At 55.1% G+C, this 17,009-nt stretch overlaps 2 protein-coding genes across 3 annotated transcripts; both read left to right on the forward strand.

The window, feature by feature from the left end:
- Nucleotides 1–69: 69 nt before the first annotated feature.
- On the forward strand, nt 70–12,822 carry LOC116862982 (neurogenic locus notch homolog protein 4-like). Of its 2 annotated transcripts, XM_032850436.1 has the most exons (18): nt 70–284; nt 566–718; nt 939–1,056; nt 1,274–1,361; nt 1,725–1,875; nt 2,720–2,904; nt 5,194–5,446; nt 5,681–5,793; nt 6,580–7,103; nt 7,692–8,075; nt 8,185–8,360; nt 8,861–9,080; nt 9,236–9,308; nt 9,412–9,550; nt 10,075–10,370; nt 10,581–10,728; nt 11,243–11,340; nt 11,525–12,822. In XM_032850436.1, exons 1-18 carry the CDS (start codon nt 131–133, stop codon nt 12,236–12,238), a joined length of 3,987 nt encoding a protein of 1,328 aa, XP_032706327.1. In that variant the 5' UTR covers nt 70–130; the 3' UTR covers nt 12,239–12,822. The 2 variants fall into 2 exon arrangements, with proteins under 2 accessions (XP_032706327.1, XP_032706328.1); XM_032850437.1 differs by lacking the exon at nt 566–718 and having other exon boundaries at nt 71–284.
- Nucleotides 12,823–14,686: 1,864 nt separating this feature from the next.
- LOC116862986 (G-protein-signaling modulator 3) lies at nt 14,687–16,529 on the forward strand. Its single transcript, XM_032850442.1, has 4 exons — nt 14,687–14,855; nt 15,065–15,173; nt 15,393–15,592; nt 15,797–16,529. Exons 1-4 carry the CDS (start codon nt 14,814–14,816, stop codon nt 15,932–15,934), a joined length of 489 nt encoding a protein of 162 aa, XP_032706333.1. The 5' UTR covers nt 14,687–14,813; the 3' UTR covers nt 15,935–16,529.
- The last annotated feature ends 480 nt before the right edge of the window (nt 16,530–17,009 follow it).

Below are 17,009 nucleotides of genomic sequence, written 5' to 3' on the forward strand. Positions count from 1 at the left end.
GCAGAGCCACTGAAGAAAGGGGCCAGAGTCTCAGGGCAAAAAAAAAAGAAGAGGTCCTAGGGGTTTGACCATTGAGGGAGGGGATGAAGTAAAAAAACACCAGAAGAAGAAAACCCTCCCTTTTCTTTTCATGACCAGATCCTCATGTGTGTGTGACGTGGGCTGGACAGGACCAGAATGTGAAGCAGAGCTGGGGGGCTGCATGTCCATGCCCTGTACCCATGGGGGGACCTGTCAGCCCCAGCCCTCTGGCTACAACTGTACCTGCCCCCCAGGCTATACAGGTGAGGCCCTCCCTAAGCCACAGACATTCTGGGCTGGCCACCCTCTAATCAAGGGCAAGGCCAGTAGAGACATGTCCCAAGACTCTGGGTCTGGGTCACCACCCAGAAGAACGGGGCACAGGCTGTAGGGAACACAGGTGATGTGCAAGAGGCAGTAAGAAAAGACAAAAGGTTGGATGGGAGAAAAGAGGGATGGGGTTGAGGAAAAGGAAGGGGAGGGGAGTGGAGGAAGACGAGAGAGAAGAGGATTCCCTTTCTCAGACCCCACTCACTTCCCTCAGGGCCTACCTGCAGTGAGGAGGTGACAGCTTGTCATTCAGGGCCCTGCCTCAATGGTGGCTCCTGTAGCCCCAGACCGGGGGGCTATTCCTGCACCTGCCCTCTGAGCCACACTGGGCCGCATTGCCAGACCAGCACTGACCACTGTGCCTCTGGTGAGTGCCCACCGCATCCTCCAGCTGGGCCACAAGAGGATAGAGGAACCGGTCAGGGTGGGTGTGTTACATATGAAAACAAATTAACTGGGTGCCCTGATGGGGTGCTATTTTGATGGGGACAGGAGGGAGGGCGTGTGTGTCCTGTGTGTGGTGTGACTAAGGCTACAGGCCAGGTTACAGGCAAGGAACCCAAACCCTCACAGCCTCCTCTCTCCAGCCCCGTGCCTCAATGCGGGTACCTGTGTGAACAGGCCTGGCACTTTCTCCTGCCTCTGTGCTGCGGGCTTCCAGGGTCCACATTGTGAGGAAAGGACCCATCCCAGCTGCGCCAACAAGTGAGCAAAGACCCCCAAGAGGAAGGGAGGGGGCCCCCTCAGCCTTCCCACCCTTCCTCTCCATCTCCTCTGGGGCTCCAGGCTGCCTCGAATTCCATATTGCAGATCCTTTCACTCTGCTTCCCTTTCTTTCCCATCTCACCATCACGTCCCATACTCCCTCCCCTTTGATTGCCCGGACTTCCTCCCACTGTGCCCTGTGTCCGTCCTGTTCCAGCCCCTGTAGGAACAGGGCAACCTGCCAAGATGGCCCCCAGGGTCCCCACTGCCTCTGCTCCCCTGGCTACACAGGAGGCAGCTGCCAGGTGAGTGGTGCTGAGCCAAGTTGCTGAGGAGGGTGGTGGCTAGAGGGCTCTGGTGGAAGGGTCTCTGGGACTAGAAGACAGAGCAGGGAGCTGGGGAGAGGTATCCACAGGAAAGGAGGTCTGGAATCTGGGAGTGGAGTGAGGTTTGCATGGAATAGAAAAAATGAAAGGATTTCTGATGCCAGGGATGCTCTGGGATGTGGGTATCAGAGGAAACCAGGGTGGGAGGGGGGCTATCACCGGGCCCCAGACCATTCAGGAGAGAGTTTGAGAAGTAAGGATTTTGAGGAGCTAGCTGAAAACCTTCTCTGGGTCTAAACACATGATATTCTGTCCTGACTCATGCTCCCTCCCAAACCTCAGACTCTGATGGACTTATGTGCCCAGAAGCCCTGTCCACACAATTCCCACTGCCTCCAGACTGGGCCCTCCTTCCAGTGCTTGTGCCTCCAAGGATGGACCGGCCCTCTCTGCAACCTGCCACTGTCCTGTCAGAAGGCCGCTCTGAGCCAAGGTACTGACCCAAGGACCAAGGGGGAGCAGATGAAGAGAGTAAGGGTGTCCCCCTCTACCTGATCCCTGATGGCATCCACACACAATATTTGTTCAAAACAACCAACTGAGAGTCAAAGTAACACAGACCAAACACTATTACTGATGCTACAGCTCCACCCTTAGGGCAGCCTACCACCACTCATTTTCTATCCCCACTCTCAACACAACTCAAGCAACACCAACCCGTCCAGCCAACAAGACTCCAGCTTAACACGACCCCTGGGACATAGCTCACTGCGAAGCAACCCAACTCTGTCATTACCAATCATAACTCACCTAGAGTGGACCACACTTCACTTCACTCAACTCAACGGCTGCTTCCCACTCACGTGGATGTTACGTCAACCCCCTTGTAAAAGAACACACCCCTCATTCATATGAGGCGCGGAACTCAAGCAGGAGCCTCTTGTGGGCTTAAAGGATGGGAATCACAGTGCGGGAACATGAGAGGATACAAATTCAGGGGACAGACTTAGCCCATTAGTTAACCCCCCTCCCAAAGTTTCCTTTGAGTTCTTTCTTCCTTGAGACTTGTTTTAAACTAAGAATACAGTTGCTTATAATGATCTAAAAAGCTTAACAAGAGGTATCTCTCCCCATTCTGGCACAACAGGCAGGAGGGGGATCTTGATGTTATAACCTTTTCAGCACCAGAAGTTACTGACTCCTCAGGCTCCAAGTGGCCTCCCCCCAACCCAGGAACATCAGTGATCCCCAAGAGCCTCTCTGCTCTAGGTCTGGGGCCCCTGAGAAACTTTCCTCCCCACTTAGCTACATCCATCCCTGTTTGCCTCTCTCCTCAGGCACAGAAGTGTCTTCCCTGTGCCAGAATGGAGGCGTCTGCCTCGACAGAGGCTCTTCCTACTTCTGCCGCTGCCCTCCCGGATTCCAAGGCAGCATATGCCAGGACAGGGTGGACCCATGTGAGTCCAGGCCCTGCCAGCATGGGGCCACCTGCATAGCCCAGCCCAGTGGCTATCTCTGCCAGGTGAGCAGGCCTAGAGGAGAATGGGGAGGGGAGACAAGGGTGGGCTGCACGTGGGAAACGCCGCTGGGCAGGGCACTAATGTATTCATCTGCTTTTCCTTTATTTACCCCACCCAGCCAACCTACCCCCAAATCATGTCCTTTTGCCTCCTAAATCTTTATCAACTCTGGCTTTCCTCCTTCACCCTCTGTCCCACTGCCTCCGTCCAGGCCTCTGCTGCAGGCTACCTGGGCACCTGGAGCTCCCTGTCCCTGCCCTAGAGGCTCAGCCTTTACTCTACCACCAGGTGCTCTGTTGAAAATGTTAAGCTGGCCTGTCACTTCCCCACTTAAACCCCTTCAGTGGCTGCCCACCTCTTTGACAGTGAAGTCCGAGGCCCTGGTGACCAGCCTGCCTCCTGGGTCTCATCTCGCCCTACCCCCACCCTCCTGCTCTCTGCTCCAGCAGCTGCTGGCTTCCCTGCACAGCCCGTTTACTGGCTCTTCCGTGCTCTTCCCCACCCCTCTTCCACTGATGCTGTCCAAGAGGTGCCTTCCTCAGGAAACTTTCCCTAACTTTTCTCCAGACTAGGTTTGGGCCTCTCTTTGGTGGTTCCAGTCACTGAGCAGCAGAGACAAAGCTGGGATTCAAGTCGGAGCAGCCTGATGCCTGTACTCCGAACTCCCAGCTTTGGGGGCACCTGAGTGACTCAGTCGGTTAGGCATCTGACTCTTGATTTCAGCACAAGTCATGATCTCAGGGTCATAAAATCAGCCCTGCGTTGGGCTCCAGGCTGGGTGTGGAACCTGCCTAAGATTCTCTCCCTCTCCTTCTGTGCCCCCCCCCCACACACACACACAAAAAGGGAGTGGGCACCTGGGTGGCTCAGTCATTAGGTCTCTGCCTTCAGGCTTGGATCATAATCTCATGGTCCTGGGATCAAGCCCTGCATCGGGCCCCCTGCTTGTGTTCCCTCTCTCGCTGTGTCATCTCTGTCAAATAAATAGATAAAATCTTTAAAAAAAAAAAAAAAAGAACCCTGACTTTGAATAAAAGACATGATGCAGATCCCCTAAACATTTTCTTTGACTTTTTAATTTTTTATTATGAACATTTTCAAACACACATGAAAGCAATGTACTAATTAGTAGTGAACAGCCCTGTACCCATGACTCAGCTTTACCTCCCCTTTCCTGAGACTCCTTCTCTCAGACATCCCCAAAACACCCCACTCACCTGCTTTTCTCAACCCTCTGGCCACTCCCCAGATTCTCTGTAACTCCCTCTTTCTCCACCTTTTGGAAGCCTTGCTGGTACTGTGTTCTTACATGCTTTCCTTGCTCTTGCAAGAACTCAGCCCATGGTACAGAACCTCATCAATGACCCTGTTCCCACTAGCATGGCATGAAACAAGCCCCAAATGCTCAAGGGCACTGGTTAGGACATCACAGACTCGCACTGAATCCCAGCTCTGCCACCAGTTAGAAGTGTGACGTGTGCAAGTCACTCAGCATTTCCAGGAATCAGTTGCCTTTTCTGTAAAGTGAGAATCAAATGAGATAACACATCTGCAGGGTTTGGGGGAGAGTTTTGTGAGGTTATGTATAGAAACCATGTAATAAATGCTGTCTCTCTCCTCTGGTTGAATGAGAACTTCACAGAAGTGGGAAGGAGTTCTAATTCTCTTCATATTCCTAGTGCCTAAAACAATGCCCGGCACAAAGTCGGCACTCAGTAAATGCTTACAAATTAATCAACAAAGGGTGCCTGGGTGGCTGAGTCATAAAGCGTTAAGCATCTACCTTCAACTCAGGTCACAATCCCAGGTTCCTGGGATTGAGCCCTGCACTGGACTCCCTGCTTGCCCTGGAGGGGGTGGGGGGGTAGGGGGTCAGGGATGGGGGTTGCTTCTCCATCCCCCACTCCCTCTGCTTGTGTTCCCTCTCTGGCTGTTTCTGTCAAATAAAGAAATAAAATATTTTTTTTTAAATGATAAAGCATGACAGAGCCTGGTGGAGGTGTGGTGGGGGAAGGAGGTCTTACCAAAATGGACCTATTGCTTAGTGGCAATGGATACTAAGATGCTTTGGGACTGCTGGAGGGGCTAAGTTGCAAGCCACTGAACGAAGGTGTGTCATGGAGTTGAGACAGAAGGGTTGGGCTACACAGGGCTGTGATTGATGGTAAACTGAATGATGCTTTGAACTGGAAGGTGGGGAGAAGGCTGGGCAGATGATCTTGAGCTGGGTCCCCTGTAGTGCTGGGATGGGTGGGATGACTGCTTCCCTGTCTGACCCTCTTTGCCTACAGTGTGCCCCAGGCTACAGTGGACAGAACTGCTCCAAGGAATCCAACGCTTGTCAATCCCAGCCCTGTCACAACCATGGGACCTGCACCCCCAAAGCTGGAGGCTTCTACTGCACCTGCCCTCCAGGCTTTGTGGGGCTGCGCTGTGAGGGGGATGTAGACGAGTGTCTGGACCGGCCCTGCCACCCCACAGGCACAGCAGCCTGCCACTCCCTGGCCAATGCCTTCTACTGCCAATGTCTGCCTGGATACACAGGTGAGGCCCGGGAGGGTGTGTGCAGGCACACCTGGGGCACAACTGAGCTCCCAATCCCCACCCACAAGGCAACCTAGTCATTGTGTTCATCCCCCTGCCTCCACACCACACCCTAGAGACTATGCCCAGGATTCCCCTGCCTGAGCAGGTAGAGCTGGGTTAATTCCCAGGAATGAGCTAGGGAGGAGGCAGTGACAGAAGCCGGGTGTGACATCTGATCCCACCCCATCACAGGCCAGTGGTGTGAAGTGGAGACAGACCCCTGTCAGAGCCAGCCCTGCTCCCATGGAGGGTCCTGTGAGACTATAGTAGGACCACCCCTGGGTTTCACCTGCCACTGCCCCCAGGTGAGTGACCGCAAAGCTGTCTTCTCTGTTGCCCCCAATACTGATGCAAGGTGAGAATGCCTGAACTAGGATCCTAGAGGGGAGCCCAGGGAGCACTAGAGGTGTATTACTGGTGAAAGCTAGCCCATGTTACAGTGGTAAATGATTCAGAACCAGTTCAGGGGGAAAGGCAGGATCAGGTGATAGCATGAATGGAATTTTCAGAAATCACAGGCACTGCCTAACACAAGACCCCAAAGTCAAGCTGGGTGAGACCTTGGATAAGTTCTTTTACCTGTGTGTGTGTGTGTGTGTGTGTGTGTGTGTGTGTGTTTATGGACTTCAGATGCATGAAATCAGGTTAATTGTAAGCCTTGGTTCATGATACACTAACATCATTGATTTGTGCATGTCTTTCTTTGTATTCTTCTTATAACATAACACCCATAAACCGATAAACGATAACTCACATGTGCTTATGTCTTCCTCTATCCCATTCGCCTTCCAGAGAAGGAAAAGTATATAACCCTATGTACAGGGATGAAGATATTAATTACTACCACTCTCTAGGTAGTCTCCTAGGTTGTTGCACACAGCTGTGGTTCATCCATTTTCACCACTGCGCAATATGTCATTGTGTGAAAGTACCATGGACCATGGTTTCAACATCTATAAAATTATGAACTTGATGTTCTCTGAGGCCCCTTCCAGATATGAGACTATAAGACCCACTGAGAGTCTGCTTGTCTGGGGGAGGGTTGAAAGAATAATAAAGAGCCTCCCCCAATATCTCTCTCCTCTCCACAGGGTTTTGAGGGCCCCACCTGCAGCCACAGAGCCCCCTCCTGTGGCCTCCATCACTGTCACCATGGTGGCCTATGTCTGCCCTCCCCCAAGCCTGGCTTCCCACCCCGTTGTGCCTGCCTCAGTGGCTACGGGGGCCCTGACTGCCTGACCCCTCCGGCTCCTCGTGGCTGTGGCCCTCCTTCTCCATGCCTACACAATGGCAGTTGCTCAGAGATCCCTGGACTTGGGGACCCAGGCTTCCGATGCTCCTGCCCTCCCAGCTCCCCGGGGCCCCGGTGTCAGAGGCCTGGAGCAAAGGGATGCGAGGGCAGAGGTGGAGATGGGGCCTGTGACGCTGGCTGCAGCGGCCCTGAAGGAAATTGGGATGGGGGAGACTGCTCTCTGGGGGTCCCGGACCCCTGGAAGGGCTGCCCTTCCCACTCCCGGTGTTGGCTTCTCTTCCGTGATGGGCAGTGCCACCCGCAGTGTGACTCTGCTGAGTGTTTGTTTGATGGCTACGACTGTGAGACTCCTCTGGCCTGCACGTGAGCCTGAAACCCTGACTTGGGGGTGAGGTGTGGGGGAGGGCAGAGCGAGGCAGGAAGGAAGGACAAAGATGCCTCTGGGTTGCAGTGTGACTACAGCCTCAAGCTCCGGGGAGTTTCTACCCTAAAACCATTGCTAAGTAGGGGTAGAAGACACTGGGCTCCAGCCCAGGGGAGTAGGGCAGCATCAATATTTAACCTAGGGACCAGGAAGGAGGGCACTGCCTCTATCTGGCCTCCTCTCTCAGAGCTGTGGGACCTCTGGCCTCAAGCCTCTTTCTCTGTGCCCCGTTGCCATGGAGTATCTACCCTAGCAACCAACACCCCTGAGGGAAAAGGGCCTCGGACTCTCCTTCAGGGAGACAGGAGTGCTTGGGAGGGTAGGGAGAGGGGACAGTCCTAGGAGACAAGGGTATAACAGACATTAGAGGGTCTGGACTACCTGCCATCCAGGACCTGACTAAGCCTGTTGCTCCGAGCTCTCCGCACGTAGCCCTAGAGGCAGTGGAATATCAGACATCTCTCTGGAATGAAAAAGGGGGTCGGGTTTCTTTGGGGATCCTGAGTCCCCCTCTCCTCACCCCACAGTCCAGCCTATGACCAGTACTGCCATGATCACTTCCACAATGGGCACTGCGAAAAAGGCTGCAACACTGCAGAATGTGGCTGGGATGGAGGTGACTGCAGGCCTAAAGATGGGGATTCAGAATGGGGGCCCTCCCTGGCCCTGCTGGTGGTGCTGAGCCCCCCAGCCCTGGACCAGCAGCTGCTTGCCCTGGCCCGGGTGCTATCCCTGACTCTGAGAGTGGGGCTCTGGGTAAGGAAGGATAGTGATGGCAAGGACATGGTGTACCCCTATCCTGGGCCCCAGGCCGAAGAGGAGCTGGGAGGAACCCCGGACATCTCCCATCAGGAGAGAACAACCCTTCACACACAGCCTGTGGGCAAGGAGACAGACTCTCTCAGCACTGGGTAAGAAGGCAGGGCCAGGGGGGCAGTGCGCCAGACACCAGCTTTTTAGTGGGTGGAGGGAAGGGAGTCAGGGACCAACACAGGGGTCTCTGGGGCACCTCCCCTACAGGTTTGTGGTGGTGATGGGTGTGGATTTGTCCCGCTGTGGCCCTGACCACCCTGCATCCCGCTGCCCCTGGGATCCTGGGCTCCTGCTCCGCTTCCTCGCCGCCATGGCGGCAGTGGGGGCCCTGGAGCACCTGCTGCCGGGACCCCTACTGGCTGCCCATCCTCGTGCTGGCACCGGTAGGTGACCCCCTCATCTCCCCTGACATTGCTCCTGACCCACTCCCAGCAATGGAGGTCAAATGACACAGGATTGCAGGGACCACAGATGGTAGGTGTAGAGACTGACCCTTGTGAACCTCATTCTCTAACTGGATCTCCTCATGGGCCCCTTTGCTCTTCAGTCTCCTTCCTCATTTCCCTAAGTACTTTATCCTAATCTTTATCATCTGGTCCATCCTCTACTAAGTGCAATCATCCCTCTGTCAAACAGCTCACAGTACAGGAAAGAATCATAGCCCATACAGCACTTACTACAGGCCAGGCCTTGCTCTAAGGGCTTTATAGTATCAACTCATTTAATCTTCCCAACAACACCATGAGGCAGGTACTATTATGATTCCCGCTTTGCAGGTGAGGAAACTGATAAAAGAAGTTACTGCACTTGCCCAGAGGTCTCACGGTTAGTACCCAGCCTCACGAGAAATAGTCTCTTTTTGTGACTGTGTCTCTCCCGCCAGCACCACCCACCAACCAGCTTCCCTGGCCTGTGCTGTGCTCACCAGCGGCCGGGGTGCTTCTCCTGGCCCTTGGGGCTCTTCTGGTTCTTCAGCTCATCCGGAGGCGGCGCCGAGAGCATGGGGCCCTCTGGCTGCCCCCTGGATTCATTCGAAGGCCTCGAACTCAGCCGGCTCACCGCAGACGCCGGCCTCCCCTGGGTGAAGACAACATTGGCCTCAAGTAAGAGTGAGGAGGAAAGGGGCTCAGGGAGGGGACCCTTTCCTGTGGAGACATTTATGATCAGAATTTGATGACAGAGGAAGGGGAGAGGGGGAGGAAGGCTGCTAGAAGTCCTGGGGACCCTGAAGGTTCTCTACCCAAACACCCCCTTCCAGGGCACTGAAGCCAGAGGCAGAAGTTGATGAGGATGGAGTTGTGATGTGCTCAGGCCCCGAGGAAGGAGAGGAGGTGGGCCACGTGATAGTACTGGGGCAGGAATGGTCCTGAGGTAATGGCAGAGTTGAAGGGAAGAGTCAGCCTTCCTTCACTGATCCTTATTCTGATCCCCAAGGCTGAAGAAACGGCCTCACCCTCCAAGTGCCAGCTCTGGCCTCTGAGCAGTGACTGTCAGGAGCTCCCCCAGGCAGCCATGCTGACTCCTCCCCAGGAATCAGAGATGGATGTCCCGGACGTGGACACACGTGGACCTGGTATGTGAGTCAACCCAGACCAAGAAAAGGAAAACTCCCGTTGACTCTTTTAGAATCAGAAAGCCTTTTGATATCAGAACTGAGAAAATTAACTTTAGACTTAGTGCCTTAGAATAATGATTCTTAAAGTGTGGTCCCGGGACAGAAGTATCAGGCATCATCAGGGCAATTGTTAGAAATACAAATTCTCAGGCTCCACTCCAGAGCTACTAACTCAGAAATGTGAGATACTAGGGACTGTGTATTTTAACCAGCCCTCCAGGTAAGTCTGATCCAGACTCAAGTGTGAGAACCACTGCCTGGAATGTCTAAGAATTAAGGCACACAGGCTCCTTTTACAGATGAGGAAACCGAAGCACAGAAAAAAATAAAAAAGTCATTTGACTAAAGACACACAAAATCAAGAGCCAGAGCTGGGCTTCCTGACACCTCAGGCTATGATTCTCCCTGAACCGCCATGTTCTCCTCCCCCAGTCACGTCCTTTGACTGACTTGTCTCCCATTCTTATGTCTCCCACCCACAGACGGGGTAACACCCCTGATGTCGGCAGTTTGCTGTGGAGGAGTGCAGTCCAGGACCTTCCAGGGGGCATGGTTGGGAAGCCCTGAGCCCTGGGAACCCCTGTTAGGTGGAGGGGCCTGTCCCCAGGCTCACACTGTGGGCACTGGGGAGACACCCCTGCACCTGGCTGCCCGATTCTCCCGGCCAACTGCTGCCCGCCGCCTCCTTGAGGCTGGAGCCAACCCCAACCAACCAGACCGAGCAGGGCGCACCCCTCTGCACACTGCTGTGGCTGCTGATGCTCGGGAGGTTTGCCAGGTCAGTGCACACTGGGGTCGCTAAAGGGAACAAGGGGCAAGGCAAAAGCATCCCCTAGGGTTTGGCAGAGAGGAAGGTGATGTGAGATTGGGGGTCTGAAAGAGAAACAACAGATGGCCAAATATGGATTGGGAGCTGGTTAAGAGTGTGAGGGGCCTGAGGGAGCAGTCCAGGACAAACAGGGTTCACTGGTCCTCTCTGGACCCCCAGCTCCTACTCCGCAGCAGACAGACTGCAGTGGATGCACGGACAGAGGACGGGACCACAGCCCTGATGCTGGCCGCCAGGCTGGCGGTGGAGGACCTGGTTGAAGAACTGATCGCAGCCCAAGCAGATGTGGGGGCCAGAGATAAATGGGGTACGGATCTGGAGAGGTTGGTGTTGTGCTGTGGAGAAGTGGCACAGATGGAGTGTGAGATAAGATGCAAAAAAAGGAAGCAGCAGAGAGACCAACTGCAGACGGGGGATCCCCTCCCACCTAGCCATCAGGGTGGTAAATCTGTAGTGCGACGTCAGTATAGAATCCTACCCCTGTCATCCTCAACAACATACCCACACTGCCCTAGCCCACTGGTAACTAGGCTGAGGAAGGAGTGTCTGTGAGAAGGGGGAGAGGTCTAGTGGGGGTAGGTCTCCCGGTCCCACCGAACCCAGAACAATGCCCCATTGTCCCTCCCGCGCGCCGGTGACGTTAAGAGAAGCAGGGCTTCCTGCCGGCCGGCGGTCACCCGGGTAACGCAACGCTTCCGCCTTTGAGGTAACCCCCACGGGCCCAAATAAGTCCTTCCCCCAAAACCAGAATCCGTGGGAAACAGGAACCCAGGCGTCTGTTTCCCAGCCTCGGAGTAACAACCACCCACGTCGTCCCCTAGGAAAAACCGCGCTGCACTGGGCCGCCGCCGTGAACAACGCCCGGGCCGCCCGCTCTCTTCTCCAGGCCGGAGCCGACAAAGACGCCCAGGACAGCAGGGTTAGACCAGGAGCGGGCTCTACTAAAACAAAGCAAAACAGGGCGTGGGAGAGGCGGAAAGCGCGGGAACGCCACCCGACCTGAAGGGGGAAGGGCCGGTGCCCAAGTGGGTGGAGTCCGGAAGGACCACTCTATGGGCGTGGCCCTCCCTGACCTCGCCCCCTGGCGGTTTCCTCTGACACAGGAGCAGACGCCGCTGTTCCTCGCGGCCCGAGAAGGGGCGGTGGAAGTGGCCCAGCTGCTGCTTGGGCTGGGAGCGGCCCGAGGACTGCGGGACCAGGCCGGGCTAGCGCCCGGGGACATCGCCCGACAGCGTAATCACTGGGATCTGCTGACGCTGCTGGAGGGGGCGGGGTCACTGGAGGAGCGTCACAAAACCACGCCGGGTCGCGGGGCGGGCCCCTTCCCCCGCTCGCGGACAGCCTCCGGCAGCTTGCCCCCGCGTGGGGGCGGGGCCCCATCGCGCTGCCGGACTCTGTCGGCCGGGGCCAGCCCGCGCGGGGGCGGAGCATGTCTGCAGGCCCAGACTTTGTCCGTAGAATGGGCGGTGCGCGGGGGCGGAGCCTACTCGCATTGCCAGGGTCTTTCTAAAGGAGGAGCTGGAGGAGGCCTGCGCCCCGGAGCCCGTAGGTTTTCTGCAGGCATGCGCGGGCCTCGGCCCAACCCTGCAATAGTGCAAGGAAGATCCGGGGTCGCTTCCGGAAGCGGGGGTGGGGCCTCGGCTGATGACTGGCCCTGCGATTGGGTGACCCTAGGGCCCTACGGCCCCACCTCCAACACTCCCATTCCGCCTCCTTGTCTTACGCCATCCCCCGAGCGGGGATCCCCTCAAGTTGCCTGGGGTCCCCCAACCCACCAAGTAATACCTTTAAGCGCGGAAAGCGAGGGTCAAAAGTAGAATGCTACATGACAGGGAGGGATTCTAAAAATGGGCACCCAGTCTGGAAAGACCGATTTTAAGATCCCGGAGCCCCAAAAGTGAGGGGTCATGAGTATACTGTCCTTCCCCAGATGAGTGTATGCCCACTCCGTCTTCCACGTGGAGAAGCTGCAGCCCTGGAAAAAGGGTTTGGGGTGCTGGAATGACGGGGGCCTAGCCCTTCTCCCAGGGCATAAGGATGAGGGGCTACCCAAGGGTGGAGTGGAACTGGGGATATACTTCTGAACTGGAACCAGTAACTGCAGACATATAAGATGTAAGATGTTCTTTCCTGTATATTGTATCCAAAGGAAGCTTCTATCACCCATCACACCCACCACCCACAAATGGCTGACAAATATTTATTGAGTGCCCACTATGTGCCAGGCACTGTGTAGGTGCTGAAGTGGGGGGCCAAGGCCACTCCAGCTGATGATTCCTTGCACTCTCACCACTTCCCTCAACAATCCATCGCAGGGATGAGGCGCCATTCTTCTCACCTCTATCTCTATTTAAGAACCTTCAATCTGTCACCCCATAATAAAGCTTATTTGAAATGTTAACCCTTTTTTTGGAAGAGTTGAGTGGGATGGGAAAAAATATTAAATGACTGCATACTGTTTTCAGAATGTTGTGCCCTAAGATCAAAGTCATCCCTTTGGATGGAGGCTTTTAGTACAGTTCGAGAGCAAGAATAAGTAGATTTGGGGGTACTATGTTAATTTAGAGTATCATCTGAAAGCAGGTATCTCTCATAGCCCAGGGAGAAACCAGACACACACACACACACACACACACACACACACACACACACACACACACTAAACCATGCATATCCTTTGTCCTCTTCCAAGGGCATTTAGTTATTCCTAAAGCCTCAAGTTGGAGAGAGCACCTCAAACATTATCCACCTTTCAGGAACATGGTTACACCTCTTTAATGGTGATGGGCCTGAGACATGGAAGCATGAGGCATTTTGAAAGCTAATAGTAGGGTGCCTGGCTGGTTCAGTCATTAAGCAACTGCCTTAAGCTTGGGTCATGATCCTAGGGTCCTGGGATCGATTGAGCCCCAACACCCCTCTCCCCCCAACCCCCGCCATTCCGCTTCCTCGTCTGCGGGAAGCCTGCTTCTCCCTCTCCCACACCCCATGCTTGTGTTTCCTCGCTCGCTGTATCTCTGTCAAATAACTAAAAACATTTTTTTAAAAAAGCTAATAGTGACGGGGCGCCTGGGTGGCTCAGTGGGTTAAGCCGCTGCCTTCGGCTCAGGTCATGATCTCAGGGTCCTGGGATCGAGTCCCACATCGGGCTCTCTGCTCAGCGGGAAGCCTGCTTCCCTCTCTCTCTCTGCCTGCCTCTCCGTCTACTTGTGATCTCTCTCTCTGTCAAATAAATAAATAAATAATCTTTAAAAAAAAAAAAAAAGCTAATAGTGACTACCATTTATTGAGCATTCACTATATGCTAAATACTTTTATCACATTTAATCCTCACATCAATTCTACAAGGCAGGTGCTATTAAAACTCCATTTTACTCTTTGAGAAACTGAGGCACAGAGATTTTATTTGCCCAAGATCGCAAGGCATTAAGTGGTAGAACCCGATCTCATCACATTTCATGCTCTAAGCCACTCAGCTGTAAACATAATATGGCAGGTTGCCATTTAAAGGTACTAAAATATCTCTACCCTGCTCCTACCCTGGTGCCAAGCAGCCTGACCAGCACTGAGACCATGCCAGGGAGGTGGTTGTCTCCCTTTTCCATTTCTGTATCCTTCATTCATGAGTAGAGGAAAGTTACCCCTGACCCTCATCTCACATTTGGTACCTATCTGGTACCCTGAATAGACTTGTAAGCACCTGGAGGGCAGGGATAACTAATTCAACACACATTCATCAAATAGGTACTGTGGTGTTGAAGTCACTCCTAGAGGTATATGTGTATGTTTGAGGGCCCAACATCCCTGGGCCTGAGTCCTCTGCTTCCCACTGGAACCATGCCCCTCCCAGTCCCCTTAAGTCTTTGGGAAGTTGGGACACAGGGGAGGGTCAAAGCCTATATCGGGGTCCTCTTAGGAAAGGGGCCTGGGGGTGGGAGAGGGGTTCTGAGGAGTAAAACCACTTCCTGTGTAGCTAGTTCCTGTGTTGACAGAAAGAGCTGAAGGGGAGGAGGGGAGTAGAGAGAACAGAGCCTGGGGTTGGGGGGGGGGTCAACTGAGACCCGAGATGAAAAGGCCAAGAGTCCTTCCCCATCATGAACCCCCTCCACTACTGCCGCTGGAGGAACTTTTCCCAGTCTCTGTGCTCCCCTGGGGCAAGAGAGGTCGAGCAAGCAGTTTGGGTGGGAAAACAGAACTGGAGGAAGTTGACAGGGATGGGCGGGGCCCGTGGGGGGGCTGACCAGGAACCCAGCTTCCTGCTCAGTACCCAGGCATCCAGCCCCTGGCTCACCCCCACCCCTTCCAGCCCCCACTCCCCTCCGGAACCTAGGGTTCCAGCCCTCCTCCCAAATCCCAGCTACCCTTCCCCCTTCAGTTTCTCCCCCTCAGGGGATGGAGGCCGAGAGACCCCAGGAAGAAGAGGAAGATGACCAGGTGAGCTGCACACTGGGTTGGGGAGGCTGACACTGGGAGAAAGGGAGGTGAGAGGACCTAGGACAGCAACGTAGTGACAGGGGTTTCAGGGGACTTAGAAGGGTTTGGGCAAACTGAGGCAGGAACAGAGACACAGAGAGAAGAAACGGGCTGTTGGCCTAGCCCCCTGCCCACCACACCCGGGCTTGACTGGACCGGGTGTCTCTCAGCATCAGGGACCCCATCAGGATGAGCATGACTGGCCCCCTATGAACACCAGCACTCGGCCTTGGCGATCTGCTCCTCCGTCCCCTCCTCCTTCAGGGACCCGTCACACAGGTACCCTCACCCGCCCTGGGAGCTCCCTGACCTTGGTGCCCACATCCTTTCTGATCCCATTACCAAGGCCCACTCCATCCTGGGCCCTCTCCCCATCTCCTCCTGACTCCCCATTACAGCCCCTCAGCTCTGACCCCAAGTGCCTAAACACCTTGCACCACCAAACCTCCTGTCTGCCAATTTCTCTGGGTCTCTGAGCCCTACCTCTCCTTTCCCCAGCCCTGGGGCCCCGCTCCGCCTCCCTGCTCTCCCTACAGACTGAGCTCCTTCTGGATTTGGTGGCGGATGCCCAGTCCCGCCGCCTAGAGGAGCAGAGAGCCACCTTCCACATCCCCCAGAATCTCCCAAGCAGAGCCCCAGCCCCACACCGGCCTCTTGAGGACAGAGAACAGCTCTACAGCACTATCCTCAGTCACCAGGTGAGACACCTACCCAAAAGGCAAGATCCAAGGTTCCTAGTCTCTTGGTCTTCCCTCTCCCCAGCATCTGCCCCCTTGCCTAGCCTAGTCCCCCCCATGCCCATCACAGGTATCCCCTATACCCCTTCTACCAGCCTTGGCTCCTTTCAAGGCCTGTTCCTCTTAAAACCTCACCAACACCCTCCCTTTCCTCCATTCCTCCAGTGCCAGCGGATGGAAGCCCAGCGGTCAGAGCCTCCCCTACCCCCAGGGGGACAGGAGCTCCTGGAGTTGCTGCTGAGAGTTCAGGGTGGGGGTCGAATGGAGGAGCAAAGGTCCCGGCCCCCAACACATACCTGCTGAGACTTGAGCCACCCCACCAGCCACTCCGCACTCTGGGGCTCAAAGCTGGCCAGCCCTCAACTACTGGGTGGCAGGGGCACCAGAGACTGGAGGACCCAGGAGAAATCTCAATATTCATCACCCTCATCCACCTTTTCTGGGAATGGAGGGGGTGAAAGTCCTCAAACCCTGAGCATAGTCAAAGTAGGATGGTCATTTAACTCCCATCCCCTAGTGTGTGGGAGCTTGAAGCAGTGAAGGAATCCTAGCCACTGAGGGACACCCCACCCCCTCCTCTGATCACAGGGAGTGGTTCTAAGTCCTGAGTTGTGGAGACATCCCCAGGGGGCAGAATCTGAGGGCTCAGGCCTCCCTATCTCCCAAGAAAAGGCAAATCTCCCAAGGTTAGGGCCTGACAGTCCCACCCTCCTTCTCAGTAAGAAGACAGAGAAGGCACTGTAAAGAGACCATTCCCCCACCCACCACCAGCACCCCCAGCCCCAGGATGCGGGGCCTACAGGCTGTGAATGGACACTTAGCACTGCCCCCCTGCCTCCCCACTGCTGCTCTAAGTCTGATGTTTTGGTTGTATCAATAAATGTAATTCTCCTCCCAACTGAAGAAGACTGGTCTTTCGGACTGCGGTGGGGAAGGAGGGGTAGTGGGGGGGCGGGGGAGAGGAAGGTGAGGCCGGAGGCCGCCTCTCTCCCTAGTCTGGCGAGAGGCCAGCTCCCCTCCCTGGCTGGTTAATTACTGGCTCATTAAGCAGCGGCTGGAGACCTCCCTAATTATACCCCCCCAGCCCCCCTCTCCTGGTTTTAATTAAGTAGAACAGGGAGGGGAGTCATTAGGACAAGAAATATGAACTGAGCTGTCTGTGAACCCAGGCATTCTAGCGGCCAGAGGCCACAAAACCTAGATCCCTAATTCGGAACCCAGGCGGCGGTCCCCTAGCCCCAACAAACCCCGCTTTCCAGGCCGACGACTTGCAGCCCCGTGGCCTTCGCATATTTTCCCCGTGGGTCCAGTCTCCTCCCCTCGTCCCCTCTTCCCTCTCCCCTCCTCCACTCGGTCCCAGTTCCTCTGCTTCTGTGTC

The sequence above is a fragment of the Lontra canadensis genome, unplaced genomic scaffold (assembly GCF_010015895.1).
Source record: "Lontra canadensis isolate GAN:19392208 unplaced genomic scaffold, GSC_riverotter_1.0 scaffold424, whole genome shotgun sequence".
In the NCBI taxonomy this organism is placed as follows: domain Eukaryota; kingdom Metazoa; phylum Chordata; class Mammalia; order Carnivora; family Mustelidae; genus Lontra; species Lontra canadensis.

Coding starts and splice junctions, on each gene's coding strand:
- LOC116862982 (XM_032850436.1), top strand. CDS start 131: ATGACCAGATCCTCATGTGTGTGTGACGTGGGCTGGACAGGACCAGAA. Junction 1,057..1,273: donor CATCCCAGCTGCGCCAACAA/GTGAGCAAAGAC, acceptor GTCCTGTTCCAG/CCCCTGTAGGAACAGGGCAA. Junction 10,729..11,242: donor GGGGGCCAGAGATAAATGGG/GTACGGATCTGG, acceptor GTCGTCCCCTAG/GAAAAACCGCGCTGCACTGG.
- LOC116862986 (XM_032850442.1), top strand. CDS start 14,814: ATGGAGGCCGAGAGACCCCAGGAAGAAGAGGAAGATGACCAG. Junction 14,856..15,064: donor AAGAAGAGGAAGATGACCAG/GTGAGCTGCACA, acceptor GGTGTCTCTCAG/CATCAGGGACCCCATCAGGA. Junction 15,593..15,796: donor GCACTATCCTCAGTCACCAG/GTGAGACACCTA, acceptor CCATTCCTCCAG/TGCCAGCGGATGGAAGCCCA.